The sequence below is a fragment of the Ambystoma mexicanum genome, chromosome 6q, assembly GCF_040938575.1.
Source record: "Ambystoma mexicanum isolate Mex_15411 chromosome 6q, UKY_AmexF1_1, whole genome shotgun sequence".
Classification (NCBI taxonomy): domain Eukaryota; kingdom Metazoa; phylum Chordata; class Amphibia; order Caudata; family Ambystomatidae; genus Ambystoma; species Ambystoma mexicanum.
In genome coordinates, this window is record NC_090937.1 from 1,539,658,101 (window position 1) to 1,539,674,295 (window position 16,195).

The 16,195-nt window shown below is 47.8% G+C and overlaps 1 protein-coding gene across 4 annotated transcripts in view; it reads right to left on the minus strand.

Annotated features, from left to right (window-relative positions):
• The window catches only part of SLC4A11 (solute carrier family 4 member 11), a 1,288,767-nt gene that overhangs the window by 541,133 nt on the left and 731,439 nt on the right, over window positions 1–16,195 (minus strand). For all 4 annotated transcript variants that reach the window (XM_069632247.1, XM_069632248.1, XM_069632246.1 and 1 more), the window contains exons 10-11: window positions 4,345–4,470; window positions 3,616–3,729 (exon numbers count right to left, since the gene is read on the minus strand). In XM_069632247.1, coding sequence (XP_069488348.1) covers window positions 3,616–3,729; window positions 4,345–4,470 — 240 coding nt within the window. The remainder of the gene's footprint in view (window positions 1–3,615; window positions 3,730–4,344; window positions 4,471–16,195) is intronic.

Genomic DNA, 16,195 nt, shown 5'->3' on the forward strand with positions numbered 1-16,195 from the left:
ATAGAGTTTTGAGTTATGTATGGCGCAGTGGCCACAATAAGAAGTTCTGTTTTAGTCATATTTAATGCTAATGAGTTGATATCCATACATTCATGGATGGCCGTATAGATTGCATTGCGGTTGACTAAGTCTGTGGGAATATTGGCCAGAAGGTTTCATGACAACCTGAGTGTCATCAGCATAATTAGTATACTGGACACCCAGGTCGTCCAGCAATGTCAAGAGGGAAATAATGTAGACATTAAAAAGAGACAGTGAGATGCAGGACCCCTGGGGCACCCCATAGGTGGTAGGAGTAGACCTGCGTTCAGCAGACTGTTTCACCTGTCTCCGATGAAAAATGTCATTAAACCAGTTTTTATTCATGGTTTCACTCTTCACCTGTCGGGTTCTAATGGGAGCTAAGGTGTTAATACCATCTTCCAATGAAGTAATGAGATGGTCAGCTAATTCGGCCACCCTCTCAAAATGATCTAATGGGCCCAAGTGAGCACGAAGCAGGGAAGATATTTTTTGGGAGAGGCATTCTTCCAGTTCGAAGACTGAATAGATAACCTGGGGATAGTATCAAGCCTAGCAGGGGGGCCAGGAGTATTAACATAAAAGGAAATCAAATGGTGATCAGACCAGAAACAAGGGGATACCGTGAGATTAGCAACGGTAAGGAGGTGGGAAAGGACCCAATCAAGGATATGTCCTGCAGAATGTTTAGGGCCAGAGGGGTACTGTATGAAGCCAACGTTCCCAAGACCGCCCAATAATGAGGCAGTGGGTGTATCTGCAGAGGCCTCGGCCCAGTAATTGAAATCGCCTAAGACCAGGACGGGAGTCTTGCTCCTGGTGATTTTATTTAAAATACCAATGAGTTGTTCTTCAAAAAAGGGAAGCGTCCTGGGGGCGGCGGGGCGATAGATGACAACAAAAGAGATAGTGAAACTAAAAGATTCCAAAAGCACCTCTATCAGACTTTCACAATCATCTGGGGCCTCGTGAGGAACCTGGTGACAGTGAGGTGTATTTTTGACAAATAAGGCCACCCCACCCCAAGGTCAGTCTTTTCGATCAGCACGAAAGAGACTGTCATTATCAGGGATGGCAAGAATGGCATTGGAAGAGATGGCTTCATTTTTCAGACAGGATTCAGTAATGGCAAAAAGTCTGGGCAAGATACCATGAGAAAGTCCTCAACCACTACTGCATGAGCTTGAAGAGTGCGCGTGTTAAGAAGGGCGAACTTTAACAAGGAGGCAGTGGCATGAGTAGCAGGGGTCTCTGTAAGAACAGCATGCACCAAGTTCAGGCCAACATTAGCATTGTGATTTGCAGCCGGGACGTGATCTAAGACATCAGCCGGTAGTGTGTTCATAAGATGTACACCAGAGGAGAGGTAACAGGTAGCATAGTGGCATTATTCAGGTCGTGGATTTGATTATAAGAACATTGTGGTGCACCATCGATATAAGAGGGTATAACACTAAGCAGTGCTGGCGGGTGACTTGTGTGAGAATTATCACTCTGTTGCACTGCTAATCTGGCTTTTCGGTTGTTTTGGATGTGCATAACTAAATCAGACCGCGACATGTTTACTTATGCCAATTAATAAGGAGGTACTTAGAGCGTGGAAAGGTGTAGTAACCCAAAGGGGCCACACGCTGCACAGACCCGCACCGGACCCAAACCGGCACAAAACTAGCAGTCACGCCTTTGACCTATTTAAATACTCAGGAAAAGGACTACAGAACAACAGGTAACTGTAGTTTGTCAGTAAAAAAGTGTGTGCAGAGGCTTCTAATAGCTCTGTTTCAACTCACACTTCATTTAGTTGGGGAGGAGGCTAAAAAGAACGCGGACAATAAAATACACGAGTGAAATTAAACAGGTTTAAAAACAAGTTAGAACACACGGGCTAAAAACAATGGACTAAAATCAAACAAGATGGAATGTAAACACGAGGAACAGAGGCTCGTGTTAAATACCATCAATGAGGGGTGAGAAAGTATCCTTATATACTGGCACAAAACCGGCCCGTTCGCGCCAGGCGCGGTTGCGCCTTGTGAACTATTTAAATGCTCAGGAAAAGGACTACAAAACAGGGAACTGTAGTTCCTAATGGAAAAGGTGTGTGTAGAGGATTCCAGTAGCTCTGCTTCTACTCGCACTTAATTGAGATGGGGAGGAGGCATTACTTGTGCGAGACTGCACAGCTTCACCCATTAACCACTTCTGGTACTGCCATGTTGGCATGTGCCAGACTGCATAAAACCACCCATTAACCGCTGATGGCACTGCAGACTCCTAATCCAACTGCACAATGCTGAACATTAGAACTTGTGTACGTCAAGTTCTGGCACCAGACTCCACAGTTCATCACAATGCCAAGATATATATATTAAAAAGGTGACATACCCACTCGCATCAGACAGGCCTCTGGCCAGATATTTGTCAGTGGTCATTGTTTACCCATTCATCGTGGAGTAGCCTACTGCTTTAACAAAATAATAATACACAATAATAATACAAATAAAGCACATCTATCAATGCACTAGGCAAGCTAAATCTCTTACAAGCAACATTCTTCAACCCTAGCCCATCTTACACAGTAGCCCGGACTTCTAAAATGGCTGATCCTATTCATGCACAAGCTTTTTAAAAATAAATTAATATTACATGCTTCTCTCGTATTGCAGATCTCCCTCTTCCAGCTGCTCTATCCTTGAGTAGAGGGACCTGAATGAAGCATCGTTTTTGTGGTCACAAAACAATTGTGTTAGTGTTTAGCCACACATAATGGTGCTTCTTGCTTACTTTTAAGACAAATGTGTAAACTACAAATGCAGAATATAGGTGGAAACAATATAACTCTACTGCAAAGGACTGAAAAATAAAGTAGCACAGATTCATAACCCTGTATTTTGACTTGACAAAAGTGACCGGACTTTAGTTACATTACTTGTGTCAGTCTACATCGTGCCACCCGTTAACCCATGTGTGGTTCTCATCTGCTCAAGCAGCAGGTTAACAACACAAGCTCTTTAAAGCATAATGGACACATCTCTCAACAATGTAAACAGATCCACATGCAGTACAATGGTCAGAATCTATGGAAACCAAAGAAGCCCTGTAAAGACACATTCAGCAAAACTCGCTTAAATAGCTCCAATAGCCATTACAAAATGGCCACTGCTGTAACAGAGCTTTGAGTAGCATGTACTATTTAAGGATGGCTTGGCAGCTGGGTGACACCAGAGCACCTCTCTTGTATGTATCCTCATTAGCAATGACCATAGCTCGCTTCAACCAGACCTAAAATCATGGAGGACAAGACCCGAGGTAACCAAATCCAAACTGCTTTTATCTGAAGAAAAGCAGAAAGAACCAGGGGAACAAGTAGTCTTAACTCCCGTCCAAGTGGTGCTGAAAGAAACTGCTGTATATTTTGCCATGTTGTGTATTTAGACAGGCATGTCTTTCGTAGTACCTGTAAGCTACACACTTACGTATGTACTATATTATCCAGTAAATCACTTCGCAAATGTTTCCTCTTTGAAAATCACATTCAAAATTTTTAACCAAGATAATGTTGTTTCAAAGAAAACATCACATCTTTTTACTTACGGTTAATATATAATGCCAGAGGAGCTGTAGTTAAAAGAACCACCAACGGTTGCCCAGAAAAGAGGGCATAAATAAGTCCACCTATGCACTGACCAACAATAGTCTTCTGCACATCTAGAGAAAAAAAATAGGAGGGTCAACGTGAAATAATGAATGTTCAATTATGCAATATTTCATATCACAAAAACAATGCAAGCATTGTCAAATGGATCAATTGTTTTGCTGGTGAAGAATGTGATCCTGGTTTAAATGATCACTCTGCTTGGAGTTTACTCTATTAACTCTCAAAAGTTATGGTAATTGAAAGCTCAACAGAATTCCAAAGGGCCAAAATATGTTGGCAAGGATCTGGATAGACCACACTATTGGATTTGTCTGAAATTGTGCCTTATATGAATTCATAGGCCATTAACATCAAATTCACATAGTCATCTGATAGGTCAAACCTTATAAAAGCTTATTATCTAGATCAGACAGTGTAGAAATGTGCATATTATTTGCACATGCAAAATACTAAAGATGACATTTTGAGTAATTAAATTATTATCTAGTGCAGTGGTCTAAAAAAGAGGGGCACAGTGCAATCTGTTAAGCCCATTTTCCGGTGATGCAAAACATAACACAAATATTGCTAGTTATATCTTCCCAACACATGCTCACTGAAGTAACTTGTTTTCTTTAGATAAAATATAATGGATATGTTATTTTATGCAACTCAAATTATCTTACCAATGACTCCCTTTGTACTTTCATCATTCAAGGAGCCAAATGCAATGCAAGGTAGGAGGCAGGCAAAATAAAGAAAAATCATTGTTGTTATGTACTTTCCAATGGCTTTGTTATGTCCAATTACACCTGTAATGAAACAAATAGTCAAAATAACTTGAATGACCAATCATTGTTTTATTTTATATCAGAGACAAAACTGCACATATTTTTTGAGCCAAAACCTTTGTGTTTTAAGACAGAATTATAATTTGGGAATTCTAGGGCCCCTCCACATTTTGCTTTTTACCCTTGTCGTTTTTGGTTTCTTGAGCCTTTTGGTGGTTAAACTGAATTCTCCTCAAGTCCCTCTGCAATTACGTCCCTTTTTACATTATATAAGGTATACGGTGTGAGGAGGCCACTACGTTGACCGGTACCAGGGTTGCTTCTCAAGCTCCACATTTGTGCTCTGGTGTTTTTTTATCACCCTACACATGGCCCTGTTTACATTATATAAGGTAAATGGTGTTAGGTCGTGGAGCCCAACCCACTGTGGTGAACAGAGGTACTGAATTATAGCCAATCAATTTAAGATAGCAGAGCGGCAAGGCCTAAGACTCAAGAGGGGTGTGAGAGTGGTCTGGGGCTACAATGAGCCTACACCGTGCAACACCTGAAAGTCCCAGCCAAAACATCTGGCCTCACACACAAATCACTTCTCAGCCAAGTAAAGAATCAGCTTTTCCTGGTAAAGGGCTTTCCATATATGGCGATTACAGATTCTAAAGAGCAGGAATGTGGTCGAAGAACAATATGGCCAAAGGACAAGTAAAAACCTTTCGGTACGGCCATCGTAGGGTTCTACCCATTGTGAGGCACCAGGAATGAAACGTGGGCACAGAGGACTCATTGTTTTGGTTACAAACTTTTATTAAATGAAGAGGGTTGGAAAATACCTCACTAACCCTAATCTAGGAGGCATTTCCCTAAATCAACCAAAACGAATGGGTATGTCCTTTGTCAAGATGTCCAAAGCAAAAATACGTCCTGTGTCCAAAATCCTATTCTAGCCCTCACACTCTAAAACTAACACTTAGGTGCAATGGGATATTGTCTCTTGGTTTCAAAGTGTGCACATTTTCAAATCCAACACAAAGCTATAAATCCAACCAAAAAAGTTCCATATGGACAATATTCACAGTTCCAGGGGATGGCTCCCTTCCCCAGATTTCTTTTACCAATAACAAAAAGTTCAAACTGAGAATAATCAAGTTCCTTGAGGCGCCAAAGGTTAAGGAACAAGTTACTTACCTGTTACTATTGTTCTCTTTCATGGGTCTGGCATGGATTCATATGCGAATGAATATTCCCAGTCAGGCCGAAAATCCTCAGTAAAAGAAAAAACTTTCACTTACAAACTGTCTTTCTCCTATAAACCAATCACTGAGATCCAGGTCATACTGCCCCAGCCAATGAATGCCCTCTCCCTAAGCCCCTGCTCTGGAAGCCATCAGATTTGGTAGCAAGTAAAGTGGCAGTATGACCAAGAAGAGTCGCAGCAGGGCATGGGGAGGGTTTGCATGAATCTATGCCAGACCCATGCTGCAGAACAATAGTTACAGGTAAGTGACTTGTTGCTTCTCCAGCTTTGGGTCTGGCATGGATTCACATGCTCATGAATAAAGAATACATAGCAGTACAACATTACATAACCACGGAAGGTGGCAAGGCCCAACAGAATTAAATACTCTTACCTCCAGAACAGGCTCACCTTCAAGCGAACAGGCTGCGTAGCACTGCTTGGCCGACCCTGGACTCTTCTCTGGAATCCCTGTCGATGCAGTAGAATCTTGTGAAGGTGTGCGTGGACCGCCACATAGCAGCCCTGCAGATGTCCAGCAGGGCACACCAGACAGGAACGCAGTAGTCGCAGCAATCACTCGGGTGGAATGGGCTCTCGGACGTCCGGGCAGCGGCCGGTTTGCCAACCGGTGACAGTGTGATGCAGCCGGAGAGCCACCTGGAGATGGAAGCCTTGGACAAGGACTTCCCATGGTTCACAGGACCAAAGTGCACGAAAAGTTCAGATGTATTCCGGAAACTCTTCGTGCATGCCATATAGAACTTCAGCACACAAGCCACATCCAGCAAGTGCAAAGTCCTTTCAGCTGGCGACAAAGGTTTTGGAAAAAAACACAGGGAACACCAAAGGCTCATTAAGGTGGAATTACGACAGAACCTTTGGCATGAGGGAGGGATGTGTGCGCAGCACCACCCTTATGTCGTGTCAGATAAGGCTGTTTGCAGGAAAGGGCCTGGATCTCCTGGCAGAGGTGATGGCCATGAGAAAAGCGGTCTTCCACGAAAGGAACTTGAGAGGGGCTTGCTGCATAGGCTCAAAGGGGGCCCCCACATGAGCCTTGTCAGCAGCACGTTGAGTTCCCATGTCGGGGCCGGGGTCTTCATCAGTGGGAACGATCAAAACAGTCTTTTGAGGAACTCCTTGACTAGATGGTGGAACCAAACAGAAGACCGTCCTTGAGACCTGGTGTAGAGGGAGATAGCCACCAGATAGAGGCTTGCGCCAGCTCCACCTTGGCCAAGGACAACAAGTACGGAAGAACCTGCGGAGCCGAGACCCTCAGAGGGTTGATCTCCCGCATCCGGCACTATGTTGCCACTTTTGCCCGTAGCACTTAAGAGGCGCCAACGCTCTGGCAAAGATCTACCTGCAGTACGCCGGCATCTCATACCCTCCAAACTTTAAGACTCCAGGAGCCAAGCCTTCAGGCTCTGCGATTCTGGGTCGTGATGCAGGATTGAGCCTCCTTCCCTGGTGAGCAGATCCGCGACCACGGGCAGCTTACCCGGAGGCGAGGTCGACAGGCTGAGAAGGTCCTGGGCAGCAAATCTGCCTCGGCCACGCCGGGGCGACTAGGATCATCCTGAATCAGCACTGTTGAGTCGATTGATGACTCGCAGCAGGAGGCGCAACGGAGGGAACGTGTACAGGTAGAGGCCTTTCCACAGGAAGGAAACCGCGTCCCCCATGCTCCTTGGCTGGTGGAATTTGCTGGCAAATTTCTGGCATTTGGAATTCGTCGCAAACAGTTCGATCTGGGGTCTGCCCCATTGAGGAAGAGGCAGTCCACTTGATCCTGTCAAAGCTCCCACACGTGTCAAGAGTGCAGCTCCCTGCTGAGGGATTCGGCGATTGTGTTCTTGACTCCCTCCAGGTGGAAGGGAATGAGGAACATTTCTTGAGCGAAAGCCCAGTGCCACAAGCCCTGCGCCTCTCTGGAGAGCGCTGGGGATCTGGCTCCCCCCCCTGCTTCCTGATGTAGAACATTGTGGTGGCATTGTCCGTGAAGACCCTCACCACCTTGCCCTTGAGGGATGAAAGGAACTACTTGAGGGCCCAGAACACTGCCCACTCCTCCAGGACATTGAAGCGGAGATCGCTCTCCTCTGGCTGCTACAGGCCTCTGGCGTCGAGACGCCCGGTGTCGGCTCCACAGTCCTCCAGGGAAGCGTCCGTTGTGACCGTCTCCCGGTACGAGGGGGCTCTGAAAGTCCGTTACCCCAGCGATATTGGAGGACACGCCCCACCACCTTATCGCAGGACGGAACTCCTTGTCGAGAAATCTTCCGGGCACCTAGATCCAACGACCGTCCAGAAATTCCTGAAGGTGTTGCATCCGCAACTTGCAGTCGTATCAGGTAAATGCACGATGACATGACGAGCAGCGACTTGATGGTCCGGACCGTGGCAGTCTTCAGTGTCAACAGCCATTGCACCTTGCCCAGCATGGCTGCTATCCTTTCCTCTGAGCGGGCCGGAGGCAGGAGACCATGTTGAGCCTGGCTGCCAGGAATAGCACGTTCTGCGATGGAATGAAGCAGGACTTTGGAAAGTTCACGGAGAACCCCAGATCCGTCAGCTGCCGGACAGTCCTCTCTGTGTTCTCGACGGCTACTTCCCTGGACTTGGCGTGGATGAGCCAGTCGTCCAGGTACAGGTACACATGTATCCCCTGTAGACGCAGATGGGCCGCCACCGGCGCCAGGCACTTCGTGAACACCCTGGGCACCGACTTCAGTCCGAAAAAAGGGCCTATAATTGGTAGTGCCTTCCCGCAACCACAACAAAGCATAGGAACTTCCGATGCTTCTCATGAATGGGGACGTGGAGGTATGCGTCCTCCAGATCCAGCGCCAACAAGAAGTATCCTTCCTCCAGTTGGCAGAGCACGTGCTGCAACGTGACCATCCTGAATTTTTGTGACTTGAGCTATTTGTTGAGGCGCCGCAGGTCTAGAATGGGCTTCCAACCCGCGGACTCCTTTACCAAGAAGTATCTGGAGTAGACTGCGGAGCCCCGGAGTCGCTTTGGAACCAGCTCTATCACCCCCTTTTTTAGCATGGCCTGTACTTCTTGCAGGCGCTGAGGGATGTGCTGCTCCCGACGGGCCACCGGTGGTCTCCGCTGGCACTTCTGCTGGAACTCGTGTCTGTGGGCGAGAGCGCCCGGCACGCATCGTTCAGTGGAGATCTTTTCCCACCCGCTGACGAAGCACGCCAACTGGCATCCCATCGGGGAGCATGGGTGGGGGCCCCCGACGTCCTGGCCGGTTACATCTTGCTTCGGTGCCTGCATGCCGCCTTGGGAGCAATGACGTTGGCCACCCCCGAAAGCATTGGAGTGGCCCCTGTAGGCCTCGTGGGTCGTGGATCAGGAGGGTCGGCAGTACGGAGAGGATCTTCCGCCGAACCATTTTAAAGAATCTGCTTGATTTCCCGCCAGAGGCACAAAAGGACAGACAATGCTGCTGAAGAGTGCCCAGGCCACAGGCCGTCTTAATGGCCTGCACCGAATCACCGACGGCTTTCCCAAAGAAGTTGTCCACGTGGAAGGGCATGTCCAGCACCCTCGTCTGGACCTCTTGAAGTTGGTGACCTTCAACCAGCCACGACGACAGAGGCAGACACCGTTCCCCATCTGCCGGAACCTCTTGCCCGCCATGTCCAGGGCAACAGAGATGGCATGGTCCGATGCCATCTTGCCCTCCTGGAGGATCTCCAGCGAGAAACCTTAGGTAAACGTGTCTTCATAGTTCAACACACAATGTCCCTTTCTGCGATTTCCCCCTTTGGTCTTCCCGAAGTGCGTACTGAGGGGGTTCAGACCCCAGTCCCACTGTCTAGAGCCTCCGGTACAATGCCCGACAGTGCTTTGGCGTCCCACACCTTTCCCTGGGCTCCCATAGCTCTCCCTGCTGCCGTCAGTGTCTCCGGTAGGAGTCTATACTCTGGAAGGAGTCCCAGCCTCTGCAGCATTTAGGAAGCACATCTTGCTTCCTCGTGCTCTACTTTCTGCAGGCTTCTCCTAAATGCATTGCTCACTGGGCTTCCCTTGGTTCTACATAATTTTTCCATTTTCTGAAGGTCGCTTATCAAAAAGACAGATTTTTTTTCCATTCGATTTGTGCAGCTATGCTGGTCAGCACCTGTGCCCACAGGTGTGGGGCACAGGGGATGACAGATCGATTTAGAAAGGCTACTCTGTGCATTCACAGAGCAACCTTTCTAAATCAATCTTTTTTCAATTTTTATTTTATTTTAATTTTTAAAAAAAAGGTATTTTTTACTGAATACCGCCCTTTCACACCTCATAGATGCCTGGACTCCTGCATCGCAGCCTTGCTCTGCTGTCAGCTGGAGAACTCCATGCCTCTTTTCCTGGCATGGCTTTAAATCATATCGAGCCAATTGTATTTTTCCAGTGACTAGACAGCTGTCCATGGTTCCCGTGGTAAATAATCATCCTTACGCCTCACCTCTTTCTCGTCATATTATTTCTTGTGCAACGTTGAGGAAGTTGCCATTGAACCTCGCTGGTGTTAATCATCACTGGTCCCCGCCTCTTCCTCGTCTGAGTTGTTAAACTATTCTTTGGGGGATATTGAATAGTTCTTAAGGGATAGGTCCTATGGACTGACCAGTTTCCACATGACAATGAGCAAAAGTATAAGGGAAGTAAAGCATAAGGCTTTGCTCATCTCCAAAAAGTTAGTCGAGCGTTCAAACAAAGCAAAAAGAAAGGGTGTTCATAGACATCCATGGGAGGCAAACAGCAAAAATACAGTTGGTGGTAGCTACACTTTAAAATTACTGGAACCACTGGGGGAGCCAAAAGTACTGTATTGGTAGAACAATGTACCTTTTTGGAATCCACTGGGATACCAATGTTTTTTTATCCTGCTGTCCGCTATTTTTTGAATTAGGGCTTTCCTTTGTGACCACGAGGTAGGATTAAACTTTGCATTCTGACCATGTGGGCTTTTTGCAAGCCCTAACTGGTCTAAGCCATTTCTTGAGGAACAGGGAGGTCAGGTGGCTAAGGCTAAGTGGCAGTCTGACTGACCTACCATTATGGTTGCCATCTAGCCCCCCCACCTCCAGCCCCTTTTAGTGATTGGCTGGCTGGCTGGCCTGGTCCCAGCTCCCCTACTGATGGAGTATTTAGGCTCTGCCCTTGCACCTCGGTCTTGGTGTCCTGCTCTGCAACAGAGAGGAAGCAAGTCTGGGGATTTGAGAGGTTGCCACTGAACACTGTAGTGGTGATACAGGCTACATACAGTGGTTTTGGAGTACACTGGCTCTGGTGTTTTGTCTCTGGAGGTCAAGTTTGGGCACCCTGAAGTCTCCTACAGTATCCCCCACATCTAGTGGGTGGAGAAAACCACACCAGAACAGTTTTTGGCCTGTTTTACCGCTGCCACCCACCATTCACCACCAAATCTTTCAAATTGTTGTGGGCCACTGCATAAGTCCAGAGCGTGGTTGAAATCTTCTGTTCTGGAGATGGGATAGTGCCACCAGCCATTGTCAGTTTCCAGGAACTGTATGCAGCTGCTGCCTTGTAGGTTTCCCCAGCCCGCGACAGCCTTGGAATATATTCCAAAACGCTGCACAAGCCGGAAGTCTTAATACTCGAAAAAATGACAAGTTACTCACTGTAGTGACTAACGTCCTTAGTCCCCTTTCCTGCATACTGCATGGGCGTCCCTTCCTAGAGACGGGAGACTGAACCTTTTTCACCAGAAAAACCTTCTTCCCCTTCAAATTTAGGGGGGTGCGGCACCGGGAGAATGCGCTGACCTGAATCCGGCCACGGCGCCACACCTCAGTCCCCATTGATGCGTCCACAATATTTAACATTGCCTAATGACACCAGTATTATTAGGAGGGAGGATGGTGGGACATATGGAGGAAAGGGGACTAAGAGTACGTTAGTCACTATGGTAAGTAACTTGTAATTACTCTTACATGCCGTCCCCTTTCCACCACACTGCATGGGCGATTACAACTGATTGTAGCCCCAGGGTGGAAAGTGGACCGTCCTTAAGCAAACAGGCTCCTTAGAACCGCCTGTCCGAAGGCCGCGTCTTACCTAGAGACGTTGTCCAAACAGTAATGCTTGCAGAAAGCCGAAGGGGTGGCCCAGGTGCCACGACCTGCCATGGCACCTGCCGCTGGAAGGCGATGGCCGTGGCCTTGGTTCTGACAGCGTGAGCGTGCATGTTAGCTGGCAGTGGCTTGAGCTGCCCGTCGTAGGCCTCCTTGATGGCAGAAACCACCCACCGTGCAAAAGAAGCCTTGAATGCCTGATACCCGGGCCTGGTACCTCCCCAAAGGTGACAAAAAGAGCGTCCGACTTAAGGAAGCCAGATAGGTGCAACAGGTATCCACCTGTACGCCTGAGTGTACGAGGTGTGCCGAAAAGGACAGCACGTCATCCAGTGTTTCCGTAAGGGAGGTTCGATCTCTTTGGAGGCTGCCCAATGACAGAACCTAGTCCATTTACTCCTGTATTGGCTCCTGGTAGCCCTACTCCTGGCGCCCCGATTGATCTCCAAGTTATCCTGGGCGAGGCTCAGGTGCCTGAGGGGCACCTGCTCCGGAACCACGCTGCAAGGGCTAACTTCTGAGGTGTGGGGTGGAGGACCCTGTCATCTTTCTGGGACAAGAGAGGTGCTGGACCCAGCAGAAGGAGAATGGGTGGTCTGCTCACGAGGCTGAGCAGTTCGGAGAACCATGGAGCTATCAGAATGATGCTGAGGTGACAAGCTTCCTTTATTTTGCGTACTACCATGTGGATCAGGGTTGTGGGAGGAAAGGCATAGGCTGTCTTGCCTTCCCAATGAATCTGCAATGCGTCGACCAGGGAGCCAGGGCTCTGCCCCTGCCAAGAGGCGAACTGATGGCACTTCCTGTTCTTCCAGGAGGCAAACAGGTCCACCTAAGGGTGGCCCCATTTGTTGAAGACCACCTGCAGTACCTGGTTGTTCGAATGCCATTCGTAATGGTCTGCTCCTAGTCTGCTGAGTCTGTCCCCTTCCAAGTTGGCCTCCCCCGGGAGGTGGATGGCCATGAGGTAGATGTTTTCCAGGGCCCATTCCCACATGCTGACCACTAGGCTGCACAGTGGAGGGGACCTGGTACCCCCCCTGCTTGTTGACATAGTACATGCTGGTGGAGTTGTCAGTCTGGATAAGGATGGACTTGCCCCCAATGAGAGGAAGGAAAGCCCTGAGAGCTAACCAGATGGCTCTGGGCTCCAGCCAGTTGATATGCGATTCCTGCTCCTGTCGGGTGTACACCTCGTGGACAGGGTGGCTGTCCAGGGTGGCCCCCCTGCCTTCTGGGGAGGAGTCTGTAGAGATCGCGATCTGCGGGGCCAGCTGTCGGAAGGGCCTGCCCGTATGCAGGTTGCAGTCCCTGGACCACCATGAGAGGTGCGGTTGGAGAGAACAACAAGTTACTTCTTACCTGGTAACGTTCTTTAGATGCAATGTTCCTCCAGCGTATTCCTTATCTTGATAGATCATCTCCAGTTTGCTGGCCTCGGAATTTATTTTTTCAGTAGAGGGCACTGCACGTCGACGTCCCTCGAGCCGATGTACCTCGACAGCCTCCGTATCGGTGCCGACGTCATCATGCGTATAAATAGACTCGCGCAGCGTCCGTTGCTCAGTTCCGTTTTGACGTTTAACAGTTGCTCTACATGAATTGGTTATAGACCATGAAGGAGCATAAGCTGTAACCACAAGGGAAGTTTTAATTGAGGGGATGGATGGGAGGGGCGATAAGGAATATGTCATAGGAACAGCCCATCGAAAGAACGTTACCAAGTAAGAAGTAACTTGTTCTTCGAAGGGATTGTGTCCTCAGACGTATTCCTTATCTTGATAGACTCCCATAGCAGTGGTGTGTAACTGGAGGTGGGAGTAAAATTGCCATGTTTCCCTTCAAGAATGAACAGAGTGCAACACAGCTTTGACAAATCTAGTCTCTTGGCTAGAGGAGGAATCCAGGTTGTAAAATGTTGTGAAGGTATGTGCAGACGACCATGTGGCAGCCGCACATATGTCTCTAATTGGTACCCCTCTTTGGAGGGCCGAAGAGGCTGCGATACCCCTGGTTGAATGAGACCTAAGATTTTGAGGAGGCTCTTTCCCTGCCAGTTTGTAACATTCCAGAATGGCCAAAATAATCCATCTGGAAATGGTCTGTTTTGTTATCGGTAATCCCAATTTGTGCCCTGAGTAACCTACAAACAGTTGGTCTGCTTGCCTAATCCTAGTAAGTCTGCTGATGTAAAAGCTCAAAGCCCGCCTTGGGTCCAGCCTACGTAGCCTTTCTTCCTCTTTACCCGGATGGGGAGGAGGATAGAATGAAGGTAAGGTAATCTTCTGAGTGATGTGGAATTCAGAAACCACCTTTGGGAGGAAATTAGGCTTCACTTGTAGGACAACTTTGTCTTTATGAAAAATCGTATGGGGGGGTTTACAAGATAGAGCTTGTCATTCGCTCACCCTCCTAGCAGATGTCAATGCCACTAATAAGACAGTTTTAAGGGTGAGAAATCTTAGCGAACAAGAGTGGAGTGGATCAAAAGGAGTACCCATCAGGAAATTTAAGACTAAATTTAAGTCCCATAAGGGAACTTGGAATGGTCTTGGAGGATAGACATTGGTTAATCCCTTCGGAAATTGTATTACTAAGGGTAACTTGAAATACGATGGTTCCTCTGCAGTGCGCTTGAAGATCGATAGCGCTGTGAGATAGCCCTTGATAGTGCCAACCTGAAGGCCCGAATTTGCCAAATAGAGTAGAAAAGATAACACCGTTGGTGTACCACATGAAAAGGGATCGATATTCTTTTCTCTACACCAGCTGCAAAATTTGTTCCAACGGCAGCGGTATAAAGTCTTTGTTGCTGGCCTTCTGGCCGAAAGCAACACCTCCATGACGTCATCTGGGAGGTCCCAATCCTTGTATCTCAACCTTTCAGATACCAAGTGTGAAGGTTGAGGGTTCTGATGTCTGGATGGAGAACCTGACCTCCCTTCTGCGAGAGAAGATTCTCCTTGAGGGGAAGACGAATTGGAGGGCAGATGGACATGTCCAGAATGTCCGGGTACCACGTTCTCCTGACCCAGTCCGGGGCAATTAGGATCATGGCTTTCCAGAACCTTCTCAACCTCCTGATCATTTGATGAATGACAGGGACTGGACGAAACGCGTACCGAAGTGGACACTCCCAGTCCACTACGAACGCGTCCACTAGAGCTCCTCTCGGAAGAAATTCCCTTAAACAAAACTGATTGCACTTCCTGTTGATGCTGGTGGCGAACAGATCCACTTGAGGGGTTCCCCAAAGGGTGAAGATCTGTTGAAGGACTTCCTGAGCTAGTTCCCACGCGTGGGAGACTCTGCTCTGCCTGCTCAGAGCGTCCACCATCAAGTTTTTCTCTCCGGCTAAGTGAACTGCTGATGGAGAGATTCCTTCTTGGATTGCCCAAAATCAAAGCTGCATCGCCTCTCTGCACAGAGGCAGTGATCCTACGCGTCCTCTTTTGTTGAGGTAGTGCATGGCCACTGTGTTGTCTGTCATTATCAGGACATTTTTCTCCTGTTCAGATGGCAGAAAAGCCTTCAGCGCTAATCTGATTGCTCTCAACTCTAACAGGTTGATATGCAGTCTGGACTCCGATGGAGACCAACAACCGCTGATGGTCACGTCGTTGGCATGGGCTCCCCACCCCGTGAGTGAGGCATCTGTGACTACTGTTATCTCCGGCCATGGTTGCCAAAACAGTTCTCCTTTCAAAATGTTCTCCTGACAGGCCCACCACTGAAGGTCTCGAGCCACCTTGTCCGGAACCTGAAGGAGATCTGTCGTTCTCCCTGAGAATTGCGACCTCTGAGTTCTTAGTGCCCACTGAAGAGATCTCATTCTCAGGCGAGCCTCTGGCACAAGGAAGCTGTAGGATGCCATGAGGCCTAGCAACCTCAAAAAGTCGAAGGCTGGGAGACGTTGGGCATTTTGAAACTTGGTGACTGTTAGGCAGAAACCTGTGCAGTTCCCTTAGGGACCACTGCAAAAGATTTAGGACTACAGGTGGTTGGCAGTAAACCCAATTGGTAGCAGTCTGTACCACCGAGATTTACCTGGTAGCTGTGGCTGAACTCAAGATGAGTTAGGCAGTATGCAGAGTATACACAATAGGTACAGAGATACAGTAGTACAAGCAAACACTGACCAGAGCTTTGGTGTAAAAGTATATAATTATTTATTTAAAGACACACTTGTAAATTACACTAGCACAAAAAGAAGTAAGTAAATTCAATACAGTCACTATTATATATATACAACCCTAATTACTTATTAGACAAGTCTTCGTGAGAAACACCACTTATTTTCAGACAGAGGTGAGCGCTTAACATAAGATGGCACTCTAATAAGTTATAGAAAAAGGGAGGGAAAAGGCAAAGTTATGAAAGCACACAAATTTCAATACTTTTC